General features: G+C 54.4%; 1 protein-coding gene across 1 annotated transcript in view; it reads right to left on the minus strand.

The window, feature by feature from the left end:
- Positions 1-8485, minus strand: part of LOC107107474 (solute carrier family 12 member 5-like) — a 48430-nt gene extending 39945 nt beyond the window's left edge. Inside the window, 7 exon segments of the mRNA XM_015407786.1 lie at positions 417-658; positions 3195-3325; positions 3853-3907; positions 5018-5164; positions 7406-7577; positions 7579-7624; positions 8440-8485. Coding sequence (XP_015263272.1) covers positions 417-658; positions 3195-3325; positions 3853-3907; positions 5018-5164; positions 7406-7577; positions 7579-7624; positions 8440-8485 — 839 coding nt within the window.
- Between the last annotated feature and the right edge of the window lie 8629 nt (positions 8486-17114).

Genomic DNA, 17114 nt, shown 5'->3' on the forward strand with positions numbered 1-17114 from the left:
CCAGATCTGCACATTCCCCCCCCCCCCCCATAGCTAGGAATCCAAAACAGTCCAGTGGAGCCTGAGCGGTGGGTGTTGCCTTCTGACACACTTCCAGTGATGTCAGGGTGTGTGGCATATGCAAATAAGTTATGCTAATGAGTTATGCTAATGAGCTCCTGCACCTCTTTTTGTACAAAATGACCCCTGATTATCCCACTCCTTCTCTTCCAGACGAATTTTCTCAAACATGCCTATAATTTTCGTGAAGGCTGAAAGGGCAGTGTCTGGCCTGGTCTCACTATATCGGAGCAACCCAAATATTCCAGCTTGACGCCCAGAGAAGGATCTTTGGCAGCACAGAGGGTGCCTGCCCCATTCCAACTGCAGCCCCCCCCGCCCCCCATCTTGGATCAGCAAGGGGCCCAGAGACTCACGGAAAGGAAGGCGGGTCGATGGCCGACTTGATGACCCCAGCGTAGATGGCGAGGATGGAGAGGATGACGCAGCCCAGGAAGACCAGGGCAAACTTGTTGACGTATTTGACTCCCACGAAGACCACGGTGGCCATGCACGTGAGCACGCACGTCCCGTAGACCCGCATGTTGTTCAGCATGGCCGCTGCCTCTCCGCTGGCTTCCTCTGCCTTGAAGATGGCCATGGGGGGGAAGATGTAGGCCTGGAAGGGAAGCAGGAGACCAGGCGTCGTCAGAGAGGGGCGGCACCGCCCCCAGCCAAGGCTCCCTCGAAGCTGTGGAGTCTTGAGAGCAAACACTCTACTTTGTGAGCTCCTGGGCATTCAGGTGGTGAGTGAGCAATTGGGCTACTGTGCATTAGCTTGCTCTGGAGCCCTCCTTCCTGAGCTGAGACAAAAATGTGTGAGCTGGAGGCTAAGAAACGGTGAGCTCGCTCACACTCAGCTTGGAGGGAACACTGCCCCCCCAGCCTGACAGGGGGCCGGCCCTTGGAAGCTTAAAGGAGGCCTCCAAGAGGAGAATCTACCCTGTACTGCCTGTGGGCTTGCCAGCTCCAGGTCGGGAAATTCCTGGAGACTTTGGGGGTGGAGTCTGGGAAGGGTGGGGGTTGGGGAAAGAACTTCAGCAGGGCAGAGGGCCACAGAGCCCACCTTCGAAACCAGCCATTTCCTCCAGGAGGGGGGACTGGTCTCTGTCGACTGGAGATCAGCTGAAACCCCAGCAGATCCCCAGCCACACCCTGGAGGCTGGCAACCCCAGGGGGCCTGTGAAGTGCGAGTGGCCGGGGAGTGTGTGAGGGGGTGAGGAACCGGCAGGAGGCAGAAGGCGCAGCAGGGGTGGGGGGTGCGGCTCCCTCTCCAGAGGCAGGGACTTGGGGGTGGCCGGCCTTGGCTTGTGACCGGTCTGATGTACATTGGGGGTGGGCGGGGGGGGGAGATGTCATCCTGACTGCCCCAGATGAACTGGGCGCTTGCTCACAAAAGGGTAAATGTGAAGGTTTCCCTTGCTCGAAAGCCAGGGGAATCCGACTCTAGGGGTGCGGTGCTCATCTCCATTCCCAAGCTGAAGAGCCAGGCTATTAGCCACAAGGTATAGATAGGGGCTCTGGGGCAAGTGATGCTCTGTCATCTTGGTGCTTTGGGGGGTCAACAGTGGGATGGCTTCTAATGTCCTGGCCCCACTGGTGGACCTCCTGATGTCCTGGCCCCACTGGTGGACCTCCTGATGGCCCCTGGTATTTCTGGCCACTGTGTGACACAGAGTGTTGGACTGGATGGGCCTTTGGCCTGATCCAACATTGGCGTCTCTTATGTTCTTATGTTCTTATGTTTGCTGTCCGAAGACATTTCCGTGGTCATGTGGCCGGCATGACTAGATGCCGAGGCGCATGGAACACTGTTTACCTTCCCACTGAAACGGTACCTATTTATCTACTTGCAATTTCTTGCTTTCGAACGGCTACACTGGCAGGAGTTGGGGCCAGAGACGGGAGCTCACTCCATCATGCGGCACTCGGGTCTCGAACTGCCGAACTACCGACCTTCTGGCCTGGAGTTCAGCGTCTTAAACCACTGAGCCACCGCAGCCCCTTCAGCTCACAAAAACTTTGGCCTAAATAGATGTGCTTTGTCAATATTGATGCTTCGGTACTTAGAAACTGTTGATATACTTTTATTACGCCTAATGCCTTTTTGTGTTAAAAGCAACGAATGCCTGAAATGTATTGGTGGTGGTGGGGTCATCACGCTGCCTTTGGAATAAATCTGGCTGCAGCATTTTTTTTTGGGGGGGGGTTATGCCGGAATTGGATGAAAATAAAATCTAAGCTCCCCACCAAAAAAAAAAAAAAAAAGAGCCCCATTTTTGCAAATCACACACCAAGCTCAGACCCTCGGTCCACTGAGGTCGGCATTGCCTACTCAGGCCAGCAGTGGCTGTCCAGGGTCTCCAGCTGAGGTCTTTCCCATCACCTCCCGCCTGGTCCTTTCAAAGTTTCAAACGCCAGGGGTTGAGCCTGGGACCTTCTGCACGCCAAGCAGATGCTCTTCCACTGAGCCATGGCCCCTTCCCTCTGTGGGCTCCTTCAGCCCTGTCGAAGTCTGTTTCCTCTGGCCACAGCAGAGGGCTAAGAAACATGGCAGAGCACGACCCCCCCCCAACACACATTCGCACCCTGAACCAACTAACCAGGCCTCCCTCCCTCCAGATCTACGGCGGTTTTGCCAGGCTCCACTGTCCATGTATTTGCTGCTCGACAGCCAAGCCGCACCAGGGCTTGGAGGCTGTTTCCTTAACGGGGGAAACGGAACTTCTTTGGGCAGAACCTCCCGCCCAGTGGCAGCTCTCAGGAGGCCACCCCGGTGCCACGTGGGGGGGGCAACTGCCAGGATGCAGTGCCTCCGCCCACATTCCTTGGGGAGGGTCTGCCTTCCCCACCTGTTATGGATTGAGCCTGAGACTTTCCTCTAGCTGCACCTAGAACGGGCTGAGCTTGCTTCTCTAGAACAATAGCTCGCCTGGACCCAGGAACTAACCTATCGATAAGCAGTGTCATGTAAATAGCCTATCACTGCGAGTGTGTGTGTGTTGGGTGTGGTGTTTGCAGGCTTTATAAGCAGGGCTCCAGCCCTGTGAGCTTCGTCTTGTCGTTTGCTGAAATCCCTGAATAAACCAGAGCTGATCACTGCGATGTGTCCAGAACCCAGTCTTGATCACCACCCTTCACCCCCCCCCACTCACCAGCAGGATCTCGATGGTGCCCAAGATGTACATGGCGCCGGCGAAAGTGGTGCCCAGGTAGAAGCAGAGCCCCACAGCACCGCCAAACTCCGGGCCCAGGGAGCGCGAGATCATGTAGTAGGAGCCCCCGGCTGGAGAGAGAGGGAATGTGTGAGGTCTGCAAGGTTGCCCGGGCAGGGATTCCCAGCCCCGCTCCGAGAGGCCGCGCAATGCACGGGAAGCTGGGCAAGAGCTCTGCTGCTAAGAGCTCGGCACATCCTCCTGGCTCGAGGGGCAGCGGGGCAGGGAGGGGGAGAGGAGGGGCCCACCCTGAGGGCAGAGGAGGGGACCTCTTCTCTCCTGCACCCCCCCCACTGGCACAGGCATGCCAGGATGCCGGGGCTGCGCAAGGGTCGGACAGAGCGGCCTGTCAGCCCAGCAGGGAGAGGGCGACGGCTGCCTGCTGCTTGAAGCCCGAGATGGCAGCTGCCCACCCAGTGAAGCCAGCCAGCGAAGGCCCCCCCTCACCTCTCTTGCCCGCAGCATGGTGGGTCTGGGGCAAAAGCACCTGCCTTCTCCCAGGCACCCCAGTGACACCCCTGCTAAGGGGGGGGCGATTCCTCCCCCAGCTTGGGGCCCCATAGGCTCTCCCCCCCGCCACGCCCAGCCCGCAACAAACCTGGCACCACGCCGTTGGTCGCGATGGCGCTCATGGAGATGGCCGTCAGCATCGTCTGTGGGGGCAAGGCAGAGGTGTTGGAGGGGGGCGTGCAAGGGAAAGGGCCCCCCCACCAGGCCACAGTGGGAGGAGCTTCGGGGCAAAGGGGCAGGGAGGGTGTGCGTTGCTGCAGGTGAGGGCAGGCTGGCCGGGCACTGCGGCAGGACACACCCGGGGAAGCAGCAGCCGTCTTGCACCAGGGCCCGGATGTGGGGAGCAGGGTCCCCGTGACCCTTGGAGCCCCAAGGGGTTGCCGCTCTTGTTTTCTTTCGCCAGAGCCCGGCCTCTGTGGCCGGACAGCGCGGGGGATGGGCAGGCAGGCAGGCTAGGGGCTCAGCTGCCCCCAAGTGGCCCTTCTTGGCTCTGCTGGAGGGTCAAGCACCACGCCAGACCACGCCCCTCCCAGTGGGCAGAACACTTCCCCATCTTTCATCTTCTTCCTCCTCACAAATGAGCTTGCAAATTAGGCAACAGTTGTGACTCCGATTTTACATCTGGGGAACTGAGACTGAGAGAAGGGACCCACCCATCCCCCACAGGTTGGTCCCGGAGCCTGGGCTCTCTGGTGCACGCCCGGCGGCTTGCCCACTGCGCCCCTTGCCCACTGCCGTAGCCCGGCCTCGAGGGGCCATGGCCTCACGTTCCGACCTTTCAGGTGCTCAGCCTCTGCCCCAAGAGTGAGGCTCTCCTTCTGGACCTTCTCTGCTGGGAGGGGTGGCAAGTCCGGGGCCCACGCTCCGGGCCGGGCTGCCTCCTGCCTCCTTCTGCCGAGGCCGCCGCCGCCGCCTGGGAGCCGCTGCAAGACGGATGGGGCGAGCGGCGGTGCCTTGGGCCCGGAATTAATCAGCCACCAGAGCTCAGCCTCCCCGCACCGTCGCCCACCCAGGCAGGCGTATCCATCCCCAGCGCCAGCAGCTGGCTGCTGCTCCCCGGCCTCCCGCGCCTCTGGCGTGGCTGCAGCAACGGCAGGTGGGAACTGGCACCCGTCAGCAGAGGCGGGCGCTCCCTGCTATTCACATCCCCGGGGGGGAGGGCTGCTTGAGGAGGGGGCTTATTTTCCGCCACAGTTCCGCTTGGCACTGGCAACAGGTTCTGCCCAGGTGTCGGGGGCGGGTGGGAGACTCACGCAGGAGCAGCAGAGGATGACCATGCAGAAGGACTCCAGGATGCCAGAGATGCCCACCACCCACGTGAGGCGGAGGAAGAGGATCACGCCGAAGATGTTCTGCAGGCAGGGCAGGTAAACGCCCATGAAGGTGCCCATCCGGGGAGCCTGCAGAAGGAAAGGTGGAGCGGTCAGGCACCCAAAGCCGGCTTCCGCTCTTGGTGCGGGCCTCCCGGCTCCGTGGGAGAGGGGAAGGCACAGGCAGCAGGGGGGAAGCCGACTCAGACCCTCGGCAAGGCGGGCAGAGGAGTTGAAGGGCTCACGCTGCACACGGGGACCTCTGGAGGGGGTCCCACTCCTGACTCGCCTAGGCCTACTCTCCAGAGTCCCCTCCCTGGCATGATGGGACAGAGGAAGTGGGGGTGCTGCTTGAGGAGACCCTGGAGTCAGCTCCTTGGATGGGGGAGGGGGTCTTGGTTGCTATGTGGCCGCTATCCTGTTATCTGAACCATGTAACCTTGAGACCTCACTGTGTCTGGTATCCTCTTTCCCCTGAGAGCTGCATACCCTTATTCCGGTGGGCTTTCTAGCTTAGGGGCGATTGGCCATTAATGACCTCTTTGACTTCAGTATAATTGCTTGCTTCGCAGGCTTGTCCCCAGTTCTAACAAAGAATCGTTAAGAGTCTGGATCCTATCAATGTCTCAATAAACTTTAATTTTCCTGAATGACTGTTATGGGGAACTGATTTCTCCAGGGGCTCTGACACTTGGCAGCGTCACTGGTTAATTCTCAGCTGGTCCCCAGGGGACAAGTCTTGGGGGCTCCCGGAAACTTTTTGACAAGTGGGGGGCAATGCTCCCTCTAAGCTGTGTAGTCTTATGAGGAAAAAATCCACTTTGTGAGCTTTGGGCATTAAAGTTGTGAGCGAGTGATTTGGCTACTACATGAACTAGTTTGCTCTGGAGCCCTCCTTCCTAAACTAAGACAAAAATGTGTGCGCTGGAAGCTAAAAAACTGTGAGCTAGCTCACACTAACTCAGCGTAGAGGGAACACGGGGGGGGGCACTTAGACTCTTAGCCACCCCTTTCTCCCCACTTGCAACAGCAGCGCAGGGTTGTTTTTGTTCAGCCCACCCTGAGGATAAAATCCCGGATCTGAGATTTCTCCCCCAAGCCCTTCACACAGGAACACCGAGGAGTTGGCTGATGGCCACGGGGCGGGGGGGGCGGGGTGAGGTCTCAGGAGTGAGACGCCTGGCCGAGATCTGAGCATCGCATGCATAGATCATACACATGCCTCTGTCAATCACACTGCCTCGCCTGGAGTGCTTGCTCCTTTTTTCTTTAAGTGTCCTAATTTTCCACTTGTGCCTTGAGAGACCTTTCCTGATGCTGATGCTTCCCTGGTGGGGGTGGGGGGCTCAGAACCCCCAGGCCCCCGAAGGAAGGAAGCTTGTTAATTGCCCCGCCTGAGACGGGGAGCAGTTCTCTGCAAGCGTTCAAACCAACAGTGGCCTGCTGCGACCCGTGGACACCCTCCCGGCAGGCGCGAGACAGCCAGGACTTCTTCCTCTAGAGCTTCCACTTGAACAAAGGCCCAGCTGAAAGCCACTGATGCGGCACAAATGGGAACTTGAGCCAAAGAGGAAGGGACTCTGAGACGGAGGTGATCTAGCAAGCTCGGAATTCATCCTCGGGACCCCCCAGAGCCACAGAACACGTTTCTTAGTGGCCTTCCGACAAAGCTGAGCAAAGAACCGTGTCAGTCTACGAAAGGGAGCAAGGGTTCCCCTGCTCACCTCCTGGACAGCAGCCCTGTGGTCAAACTGACCGGGAATCCAGCTAGGGAGAAAGTGGCGGAAGCCCTGGGCATGTGGGGAGGGGTCTGCTGCTCTGCCAGACCCACCCATCATGGAGGCCATTAATGACCTCTTTGACTTCAGTATAATTGCTTGCTTCGTGTGCTTGTCCCCAGTTCTAACAAAGAATCGTTAAGCGTCTGGATCTTATCACTGTCTCAATAAACTTTAATTCTCCTCTGCCAGCCCCACCCATCATGGAAGTAGGGGAAGATGACAAGGGAATGCCAAACTCCCTGGAAGGAGAAAAGAACACTCCACCCCCCTGCGCTCTACCCCAGCCCCGAAAGTTGGTTCAGGCCAGGCAGACGGGGGGCCTGGGTGCAGGGCCAGATGACCCAAGGAGAACCCTCCAGCCAAGAAGCCACAGAGACCCAGCTGCCAAGATACCTCTCCCCCCCCCAGCATACACACCCACACCCACACCCAAGGGCTGGTGGGCCCTCCCTCCGTCGCCCCACCCCTTGGCAGACTGGAGAGGAGGGAAGCCCCCCCCCAGGGCTCCAGACCCTCAGCTCAGCCCCCTCCGACCCCCACCCACCCCCACCTTGACGGGCTTCTTCTTGGCCCCCTCGTTGTTTTCCGCCTCTTCGTGCTCGCGGCTGCCCTGGGGCAGGTTGGTGTAGTTGGCCAGGCCGCTGAGCAGGGAGGAGACCATGGGGCTGGTGTCCATCTCCTCCTGGAAAGCACAAGAACGGGGGGAGGGGGCTCAGGCAGTGGCTCCTGCTGTTGATGAAGGGGCTGCTCTCCTTGGGGTTTCCATCTCCTGAGGAGAAGAAGAAGAGGAGACTGGATTCATACCCCCCTCCCTTCACTACCCGAAGGTGTCTCAGAGCGGCTTACAGACTCCTTTCCCTTCCCCTCCCCCACAACAGACAGACACCCTGTGAGGAAGGTGGGGCTGAGTGACAGAAACGGCTCTTTTTCAAGGAGAGCTCTTATCAGAGCTACGGCTTGCCCAAGGCCATCCAGCAGCTGCAAGTGGAGGAGTGGGGGAATCAGACCCGGTTCTCCCAGATGAGAGTCCTCTGTGCCCTTCACCAGGATGGACAGGGGCTCTGTACGATGGGGCAGGTGATGCCATCCCCAGCCTGGCCCTTGAAGGAGGTCTCATGCGCGCGTCACCCCCCCCCACTTCCTGCCGCCAGCTGCAGTTCAATCAACAGCAGGGCTGGGATGGGGGTCTGGATGGAACACTCACCCCACTTCACCACCCAGAGACCCAGGAGAGGATGGGGCCAGACCCCCTCTGTGTGTGTGTGTCTGAGTGTGTGTGTGTGTGTGAAGTGCACAACTGACATATGGCGCACTGCCCCCCCCCCCGGGCCAGCGAGGGGCTTTCCAGGCAAGTGAGGAGCAGAGGTGGCCTGTCGTTGCCTTCCCCTGCGGAGCCTTCCTTGGCGGCCTCTCGTCCAGCTCCTGAGCTCTGGTGAGGCTGGACTCTCCCAAGCTGCCTCCCCCCTCCACGCCCTCCCCTGAGCCCCAAGACGCCTGGAGCCAGGAAGCCAGGCTGCTGACCCTGGGCCTCTGCTGGGAGGGGCCACCCAACCGAGGGGACCCCGGATGGCTGGCCGAACTCACGTCCCGACGGCCACCAGGACGGGTCCCGGCCCCTTGGCCCAGCCATGCCTGCTCCAGCCTCTCTCACCCTCTGTCCTGTACAGACCCCTCTCACGCAGCCCAGCCTCGTTTAACTCCTCCTAAACACACACACGCGCACACGGCTGCCCTACTGCTCAGCTCGGCAGGCAGTTCCGTTAAACAGTCCCCCCTCCCCCGCCAACCAGAGGGGCTTCTTTTCTGGCCAGCGGTACACATTGATGCCCACCAGGGCTATTTTTGGGCAGGAACACAGAGGAACGGAGTTCCGGCTGGCTTCAGAGTTGGCCATGGCCACTACAGCTAAAACCTCTGCGCGTGCGTGGCTACAGAGGGAAGGCCTGGCGAGCGACCCCCCCCCCCCCCCCACCCCGGGACAAAGGGAGAAGGCCCCTGGAAGGATCGTGGAGGCATTTAAATGCCTCCCCGTGCCTTCCCCGGCCTGTCCAAGGACCAGCTTGCCACAGCTGTGGGGTGCCCGGCCAAGCCAACGGAAGACAATTTAAACTGCCTTCCCTTCCCCTCAAGGGGGGGGGGCTTGCCCAGACTCCCCGCAGCTGCAGGGCGCCCAGGCAAGCCAAGGGAAGGCATGGGGGTGTGGTCAAATAGGCTAATATGCTGCGCTGTCAGGGGTGTGGCCTAATATTCTGATTAGTTCCTGCTGTTGGGTGTGACCTATTATGCTAATGAGTTCCCGCTGGGCTTTTTCTACCAAAAAAAGGCCCCGATGCCCACTCTCTCTCTCTCCCTCTCTAACAGTCTGCTGCCAGGATCTCTTGGCTTCTCTGAATCCACAGCTCTCATTTTCCTTTTATAACCAAGGTTGTAGCCCTTTTTGTTATAGAGATCAGGGGAAATGTGCTCCCGGTATTTCTGCAGTGAAAAGGGCTGGATTCATTTAAAAAGGGAAAAAAAGAAACCTGGGAATTCAGAGAGAAGCTGGTAGATTATGACAACTGATCATTAGGGTTTTAGTTGGCACTAGGGGTTCCTGATTTTTAAAAAGGCCCAAGAAAGAAGTGGTACGGAGGGCAGTGCCAGGCAGTAGAAGCCTTAGATAGTTGTGGTTACAAATCATCCACATCAACCGTAAATAAAAGCTTTGAAAAACCCCTACTCTTTGGACTTTGCCTAAGTTGTCCTTGTTGCCATCAGTGGCTGGTGATCTCTTGGGACTGGCAACGTTTCGACCATGCACAGCATGGGGTGATGCCTTAGGATCGCATTTATATCCCCACAGCTGGGACTGCACCAATGCTCCCTCTAAGCTGTGGAGTCTTGTGAGGAAAAATTCCACTTTGTGAGCTCCTGGCATTAAAGTTCTGAGCAAGCGATTTGGCTACTGCATAAATTAGTTTGCCCTGGAGCCCCATCCTTCCTGAGCTGAGATAAAAATGTGTGAGCCGGAGGCTAAAAAACTGTGAGCCAGCTCACACTAACTCAGCTTAGAGGGAACATTGGACTGCACTCTGCCCAGGGACTGAAGCCCAGCTGAAGCCCAACGCTGCTGGCAAATCCCTCAAACACAGAACAGTCCAGTGCTCAGGGATGCAAATGGCTCTGGCCAGAGGAAAACAAAAGGAGCGCCATCTAACACCTCTGCTAGATGGCCACGCCAGAAAGACAGAGACTGAGTAAGCCAGTAAGGCCAGATCATATTTCATCTTCTTGGGTTAAGAAGGTCATCAGGACTGACCCCAGGGGGAGCCGGTCTCCCAAGGGGAGATTATAAAGGCCCAGGAGGACTGTAGGGCAAAGGGCTCATAAGACCATAAGAGAAGCCAATGTTGGATCAGGCCAATGGCCCATCCAGCCCAACACTCTGTGTCACACAGCGGCCAAAAATACCAGGTGCCATCAGGAGGTCCAGCAGTGGGGCCAGGACCCTAGAAGCCCTCCCACTGTTGCCCCCCCCCCAAGCCCCAAGAAGACAGAGCATCCGTTGCCCCAGACTGAGAGCTCCTATCTATACTTTGTGGCTCATAGCCACTGGTGGACCTCTGCTCCATATGCTTATCTAATTCCCTCTTGAAGCTGTCCTTGCTTGTAGCCGCCACCACCTCCTGTGGCAGTGAATTCCATGTGTTAATCACTCTTTGGGTGAAGAAGGACTTCCTTTTATCCATTCTAACTTGACATGAAAAACACTGCAGACTTGGCCAACCTGAAAAATCAGCACTGGCTGAACATAGCCTAACTCAAACAGGACACAGCATCTTATTCCAAGACACTGAAATGCTGGACAACACATCCAATTACCATGTCAGATTACACAGGGAAGCCATTGAAATTCATAAACACAATTTCAACAGGAAAGAAGTTTAAAAATAAACAGGGCATGGTTTCCTGTCCTAATAAATACAATATGCTTTACATCTTACAACAGCGCTACAAAGAAGATTAGAATGTCAACAGCCCATCCACATGCAAAAGAACCTTCTCAGGAAAGCTCCTCCATTAGCATGTAACAGCCTGGAAAACTCCTACAAGATAATGACTCAGCCCTACCCCACCTTCCTGAGTAGATATAAATTACCTGCCTACCATTTTTCTTCTCACATAGAAGGAGGAGGAGGAGAGGGAGGAGGAGGAGACTGGATTTATACCCTGCCCTTCAGTCGAAGTCTCAGAGCGGCTTACAATCTCCTTGCCCTTCTCTTCCCCACAACAGACACCCTGTGAGGTAGGTGGGACTGAGAGAGCTCTTTAGAGAACTGCTGTTTTTCAAGAATAGCTCTGACAATTCACAGCTATACACCCAATCATTTACCAATTATAACTGTTTTATATCGTGTTATTTACATTTATGCGACTTCTTGTAAGTTATCGTTATACCTGCATGATATGTTTATATGCACACTGTAAATTCTTTAATAAAACCAATAAAAATATATTTTTTAAAAAGAACAGCTCTGACAGGACTATGGCTGTAAATTACTTCTACCCCAAATCTCATGCTATTCTACATTTTTAAAACAAATATTGTTCCCCTCGGGCCACAATCTCACATTATTCAAAACCTGGAAACAAAATAACATAACACGTATAATTGATATCTCCTCTGGACCAACTATCTTAGAAAAATCAACTTTAGAAGACAAAATAGGCCAACAAATCCCATGGTTTCTTTACATGCAACTAAATCATATGTTCAGCCATCTTAAACTTTCGTAACGTCTAGCTGAACCACAGACAGAACTTGAATATGTCATGCAAACCTACAACACCCAGAATCGTGGCTTAATCTCTACTATATATATCCTCCTTTTGAACACGTCACAACCAAAACAATGTCTAGCTGAACCACAGACAGAACTTGAATATGTCATGCAAACCTACAACACCCAGAATCGTGGCTTAATTTCTACTATATATACCCTCCTTTTGAACACATCACAACCAAAACAACTACCTTATCAACTTGCACGGCAAAATTATTGCAACGCCCACCTCACTGATGAAGAACCGACCAAACTATGAAAGTCAAAAATGTTTACCTCTTCAACTATCTCTGTCAGACGACAAACCTTCAAACTCATGACACGTGGGTACGCCACACCACACAAACTTTCTCATGTATCTTCCCCGAAGTCACTCTATTGTTGGAAAATGTGCAATCAAATTGGAACTTTCACCCACTGTTGGTGGCAATGTGACAAAATCCAAGACTTTTGGAAGAAAGTTCTCTCCCACATAAAATTAATAACAGGCGTTGAGGTTCCCTTTCTCCTGGATGCCTTGTTTTAAAATTTCTGGCCACCTAACTTTTCATCTTGGAGACATAATGATCTAATACAGACATTGCTAGTCACTGCTGGAACAGCAATAGCTTCCCTTTGGAAAAATACTTCCACATTTGGTGGAAATGTGAAAGAGTACAAAGTTTTTGGAAAATGACTAAACACCTGATAAAAGAGATTACAGATATAGACTTAACATTTACTCCTGAAATTTTCCTGTTAAATATAACACCCGATGGTTTAAAATTTAATGCAAAATGTATTATTGTTTACCTAATTACAATGGCTAGGATAGCTGTTGCAAAGAATTGGAAATCAGATAATCTGCCGAGCCGTGATGTATTACTTAGCAATTTTTATGAAGTAATAGGAATGGATAAATTAAATATGTTTCTAGCGGGAAAAACAAGTGAGCAATTTAAGCAGAAATGGCAAAAAGCCATTAATTGGTATGAAATCAACTTCTGAGGCCAACCCCCCTAATTGTATGTAATGGAAATTTGTTTGTACATAACTTTGGACAAAACTTGAAAATAAAATACTTTTTTAAAAAAAAGGAAAAATAAAACACTTCCCACCCTAAATGTCTAGTTTCTTAAGCTCTGGGACCAATCTCATGGAACATGTCACTGACCAAATCAACAAATCTTTATACTTTCCCAAAAACTCTAATTTTAATGAAAAACTGTTCCCATTATTGAAATTTTTATCTCATCAACAATTGATCCCATCTGACTAGTCCCAATGACAGAAATGGTTGTAACATTCCTGGAATCACTGTGCAGGACACTCTATTACAACTTAATTTTTCTTTTAATTTCTTACTGTGATACATGTTATATCTCTGTTTTCGAGTCACAATGACCAACTGTTATGTTGGACAAAATCGAGAGGATGCAGAAGAGAGAGAGGAGACTGAGCCCTAGGAGGAAAGGCTAAGGGCTTTGGGAATGTTTAGCTTGGAGAAGAGGAGACTGAGGGGGGGGGACATGATCGCTCTCTTTAAATATGTGAAAGGCTGTCATTTGGAGGAGGGCAAGGAGCTGTTCCAGTTATCAGCAGAGGATAGGACCCGAAGCAATGGGTTTAAATTACATGCAGAAAGGCTAAATATTAGGAAAACCTTTTTCACAGTCAGAGTGGTTCAAAGGTGGAATCCGTTGCCTAGAGAGGTGGTTTTAGCTCCCCTTCACTAACAGCTTTCAAGAAGAGGCTGGACGGATATTTGTCAGAGATGCTTTAGGCTGCTCCTGCGTTGGGCAGGGGGTTGGACTGGATGGTTTGTATGGCCCCTTCCAACTCTATGCTTCTATGAAAGATTTTTATAGCCTTCCCTGTATTGTGTTCTATGTACTACGAACATCGAAGAACAAGTCTGCTGAGGGGAAATCAGCAAGGCTTCTGCAAAGAGCTGTCCTGCCTCACCAACCTCTTGGAGTTCTCTGAGCAGGTTCACAAGTTTGCAGATAAGGGAGATTTTGTAGAGATCATGTGCTTTGGACTTCCAAAAGGTTCCTCATCAAAGATTCCTGAGTAAACGTGGCAGTCATGAGATAAGGGGACGGGTTCTCTTATGGATTAAAAGTTGATTAAATGGCAGGATGCGGAGAGTGGGAATAAGCAGACAGTTCTCACACTGGAGGGAAGTGAGCAGTCAGTGGGATCCCACAAGGACCTGTATTCAGGGGTCATTTTGTAGAAAATGAGGTGCAGGCGCTCATTAGCACAACTCATTTGCATATGCCACACCCCCTGACATCACCGGAAGTGTGTCAGAAGGCAACACCCACTGCTCAGGCTCCACTGGACTCTTTTGGATTGCTAGCTATTGGGGGGGGGGATTATGGAGATCTGTCTTTGCAGAGGAGGGAGAGCTTCTACCTGAATAAAACTTGGTCTTAAAGGAGCCACTGGACTGTTTTGGGCCGGGGGGCCGGGGCGGGGGGGCTCTGCAGCTTACCTGGCTGCTTCTTGCTCTGACTGAGGGCTGCTGGGAGCAGGGGGTGGGGCTTGTTGCATGTGCCCGCCCCCTGGGCTCTCTATTGCCGGAGCTCCGCTCCCGTGCGTTCCTGCAGGAAATGACCCCTGCCAGTACTGAAACCGATGCTATTTGATTTGTTCAGAAATGATTTGGAATTCGGGCTGAGCAGCACAGTGGCCAAGTTTGCGGATGATATGAAACAAGCAAACAAACAAAACCCCAAGGCGGCTGGTGAAGAGTCCCAGGAGGATCCCCACCAATTGGGCGAGTGGGCAATGACGCGGCACATGAAGTTCCGTGTAGGTCAGTGTAAGGCGAGGTACACTGGACCAGGGTTCCCTCTAAGCTGAGTGAGTGTGAGCCAGCTCACAGTTTTTTAGCCTCAAGCTCACACATTTTTGCCTCAGCTCAGGAAGGAGAGCTCCAGAGCAGACTAATTTATGCAGGAGCCAAATGGCTCGCTCACAACTTTAATGCCAGTAGCTCGCAAAGTAGAATTTTTGCTCACAAGACTCCGCAGCTTAGAGGTAGGCACTGCACCGGATCAAAAAAACCCCTAACTTTAAATATACATTAATGGGGCATGAACTGGCTCAGCCTTAGGCTGAAAGAGATCTTGGGGTTGTTAAAAAGCTTGATGAAAATGCTGCCTCTGTATACAGCAGCAGCAGGGGTGAAAAAGGCAAACTCCACCCTGGGGATTACTAGGAAAGGGATTAGAAATCAAATGCACAATATTGCAAAGCCCCTGCACAGATCCACGGTGCGGCCTCATTTGGAACACTGCGTACAGTTCTGGACACTGGATCTCAGAAACAACGCCACCACAGAACTGGGGAAAGCACAGAAGAGGGGCCCCCAAAATGGTCAAGGAGGTGGAGCCCCTTTCCCTAGGGGGAGCGGCTGCAAAGCTGGGAACTTCTCAGTGTAGGAGAGAGATAATGCCAAAGGGGGAAATGACAGAGGCTGATAGAATTATGCATGGGGTTGGGAGAGGGGGACAGAGAACTTCTCCCCCCCCTCTGAAAAGACGGGCGCTTGGGGGCACCCAGTGACATGGGTGGGCAGTAGATTCAAGACACCCTTAAGGAGATTCTTCCCACAATGATTGGTCAATCACCTCTGCTGCTTACAGTCATTCAGATGTGGAGCTCGATGCCAGCGGATGTAGTGATGGCCACAGGCACAGACGGCTTTAGAAGGGGATTAGGTAGATTCATGGCGAGGTCTGTGGTGACTGAGGGGAACCTCCATATTTAGAGGCACTAAATCTCCAAATCCCATTACCAGGAGGCAACATCAGGGGAAGGCCTCAGCCTCTATCCCCTGTTGTTGGCCGTCCAGAGGAACTGGCTGGCCCCTGTGTGAGACAGGATGCTGGACTAGGTGGACCCTCCCTGGTCTGACCCAGCAGGGCTCTTCTGATGTTCTTAGGAAGGCCTCGGCCTCTCTGCCCTGCTGTTGGCCCTCCAGAGGCACTGGCTGGCCCCTGTGTGAGACAGGATGCTGGACTAGGTGGACCCTCCCTGGTCTGACCCAGCAGGGCTCTTCTGATGTTCTTAGGAAGGCCTCGGCCTCTCTGCCCTGCTGTTGGCCCTCCAGAGGCACTGGCTGGCCCCTGTGTGAGACAGGATGCTGGACTAGGTGGACCCTCCCTGGTCTGACCCAGCAGGGCTCTTCTGATGTTCTTAGGAAGGCCTCGGCCTCTCTGCCCTGCTGTTGGCCCTCCAGAGGCACTGGCTGGCCCCTGTGTGAGACAGGATGCTGGACTAGGTGGACCCTCCCTGGTCTGACCCAGCAGGGCTCTTCTGATGTTCTTAGGAAGGCCTCGGCCTCTCTGCCCTGCTGTTGGCCCTCCAGAGGCACTGGCTGGCCCCTGTGTGAGACAGGATGCTGGACTAGGTGGACCCTCCCTGGTCTGACCCAGCAGGGCTCTTCAGATGCTGGACTAGGTGGACCCTCACTGGTCTGACCCAGCAGGGCTCTTCGGATGTTTTTATGAAGGCCTCGGCCTCTCTGCCCTGTTGTTGGCCCTCCAGAGGAACTGACTGGCCCCTGTGTGAGACACGATGCTGGACTGGATGGACTCCCAAGTGGTCTGACCCAGCAGGGCTCTTCAGATGTTCTTATGAAGGCCTCGGCCTCTCTGCCCTGTTGTTGGCCCTCCAGAGGAACTGGTTGGCCACTGTGTGAGACGGGATGCTGGACTGGATGGACTCTCCAGTGGTCTGACCCAGCAGGGCTCCTCTGGTGTTCTTGTGCATGGGATGTGCATGAAGGTTCTGGAGGATCCCCAGGGCGGTGGGGCCCACTCTCCTGAAGGGGCTGAATGCAGATCTGGGCCCTGCAGGTGCTGGGGGCGTGGGGGCGCTGGCAGCTGGCAGCTGGCACTTCCACACTGCGTGCAGAGGGACGGCTTCTGCGGGGGACCGGGTGCTGCCTGGGATGAGAGATTTCTACCTTGCACCCTGGATGCCCTATGAGTTGTGAAGCACACGGAAGGCCCGTCATTTCCCCAAGGCCCAGACACCGAAGCTGGCCCTTAATGCCCTGGGGAATCATCTTTACTCCAGATCGTGGGCCGACACTATCCACTGCGCCACGCTAAGTTGAACTCAGTGGTATCCCCCCCCCCAGCACGGAGCACCGTGTCTTGAAGCCGGGGATCCTCGCAAGAGCAGGGGAGGGCCCTCTTGGGCAGCCCTGATGTGTGGCCCTGACAATCACGCACTCCTGGGAAGGGCAGGTAATTGCGCTGTCTCGTCCTCCAGCTGCAGGCTTCTCCCAGGGCAGCGGACGCAGCTGCTGGGCTGTTCTCCAGTGTCTCAAATAAACACACACACACACCCCCATTGCACCTCAGGCCGAGCACAGGTGGGAAAGTGGGGAACTCACTCAGCAATGCATGTGCTGAAGCGGGGGTGGGTGGGTGGGCG

The sequence above is a fragment of the Gekko japonicus genome, unplaced genomic scaffold, assembly GCF_001447785.1.
Source record: "Gekko japonicus isolate JY-2015 unplaced genomic scaffold, Gekko_japonicus_V1.1 scaffold3710, whole genome shotgun sequence".
Taxonomy (NCBI): Eukaryota; Metazoa; Chordata; class Lepidosauria; order Squamata; family Gekkonidae; genus Gekko; species Gekko japonicus.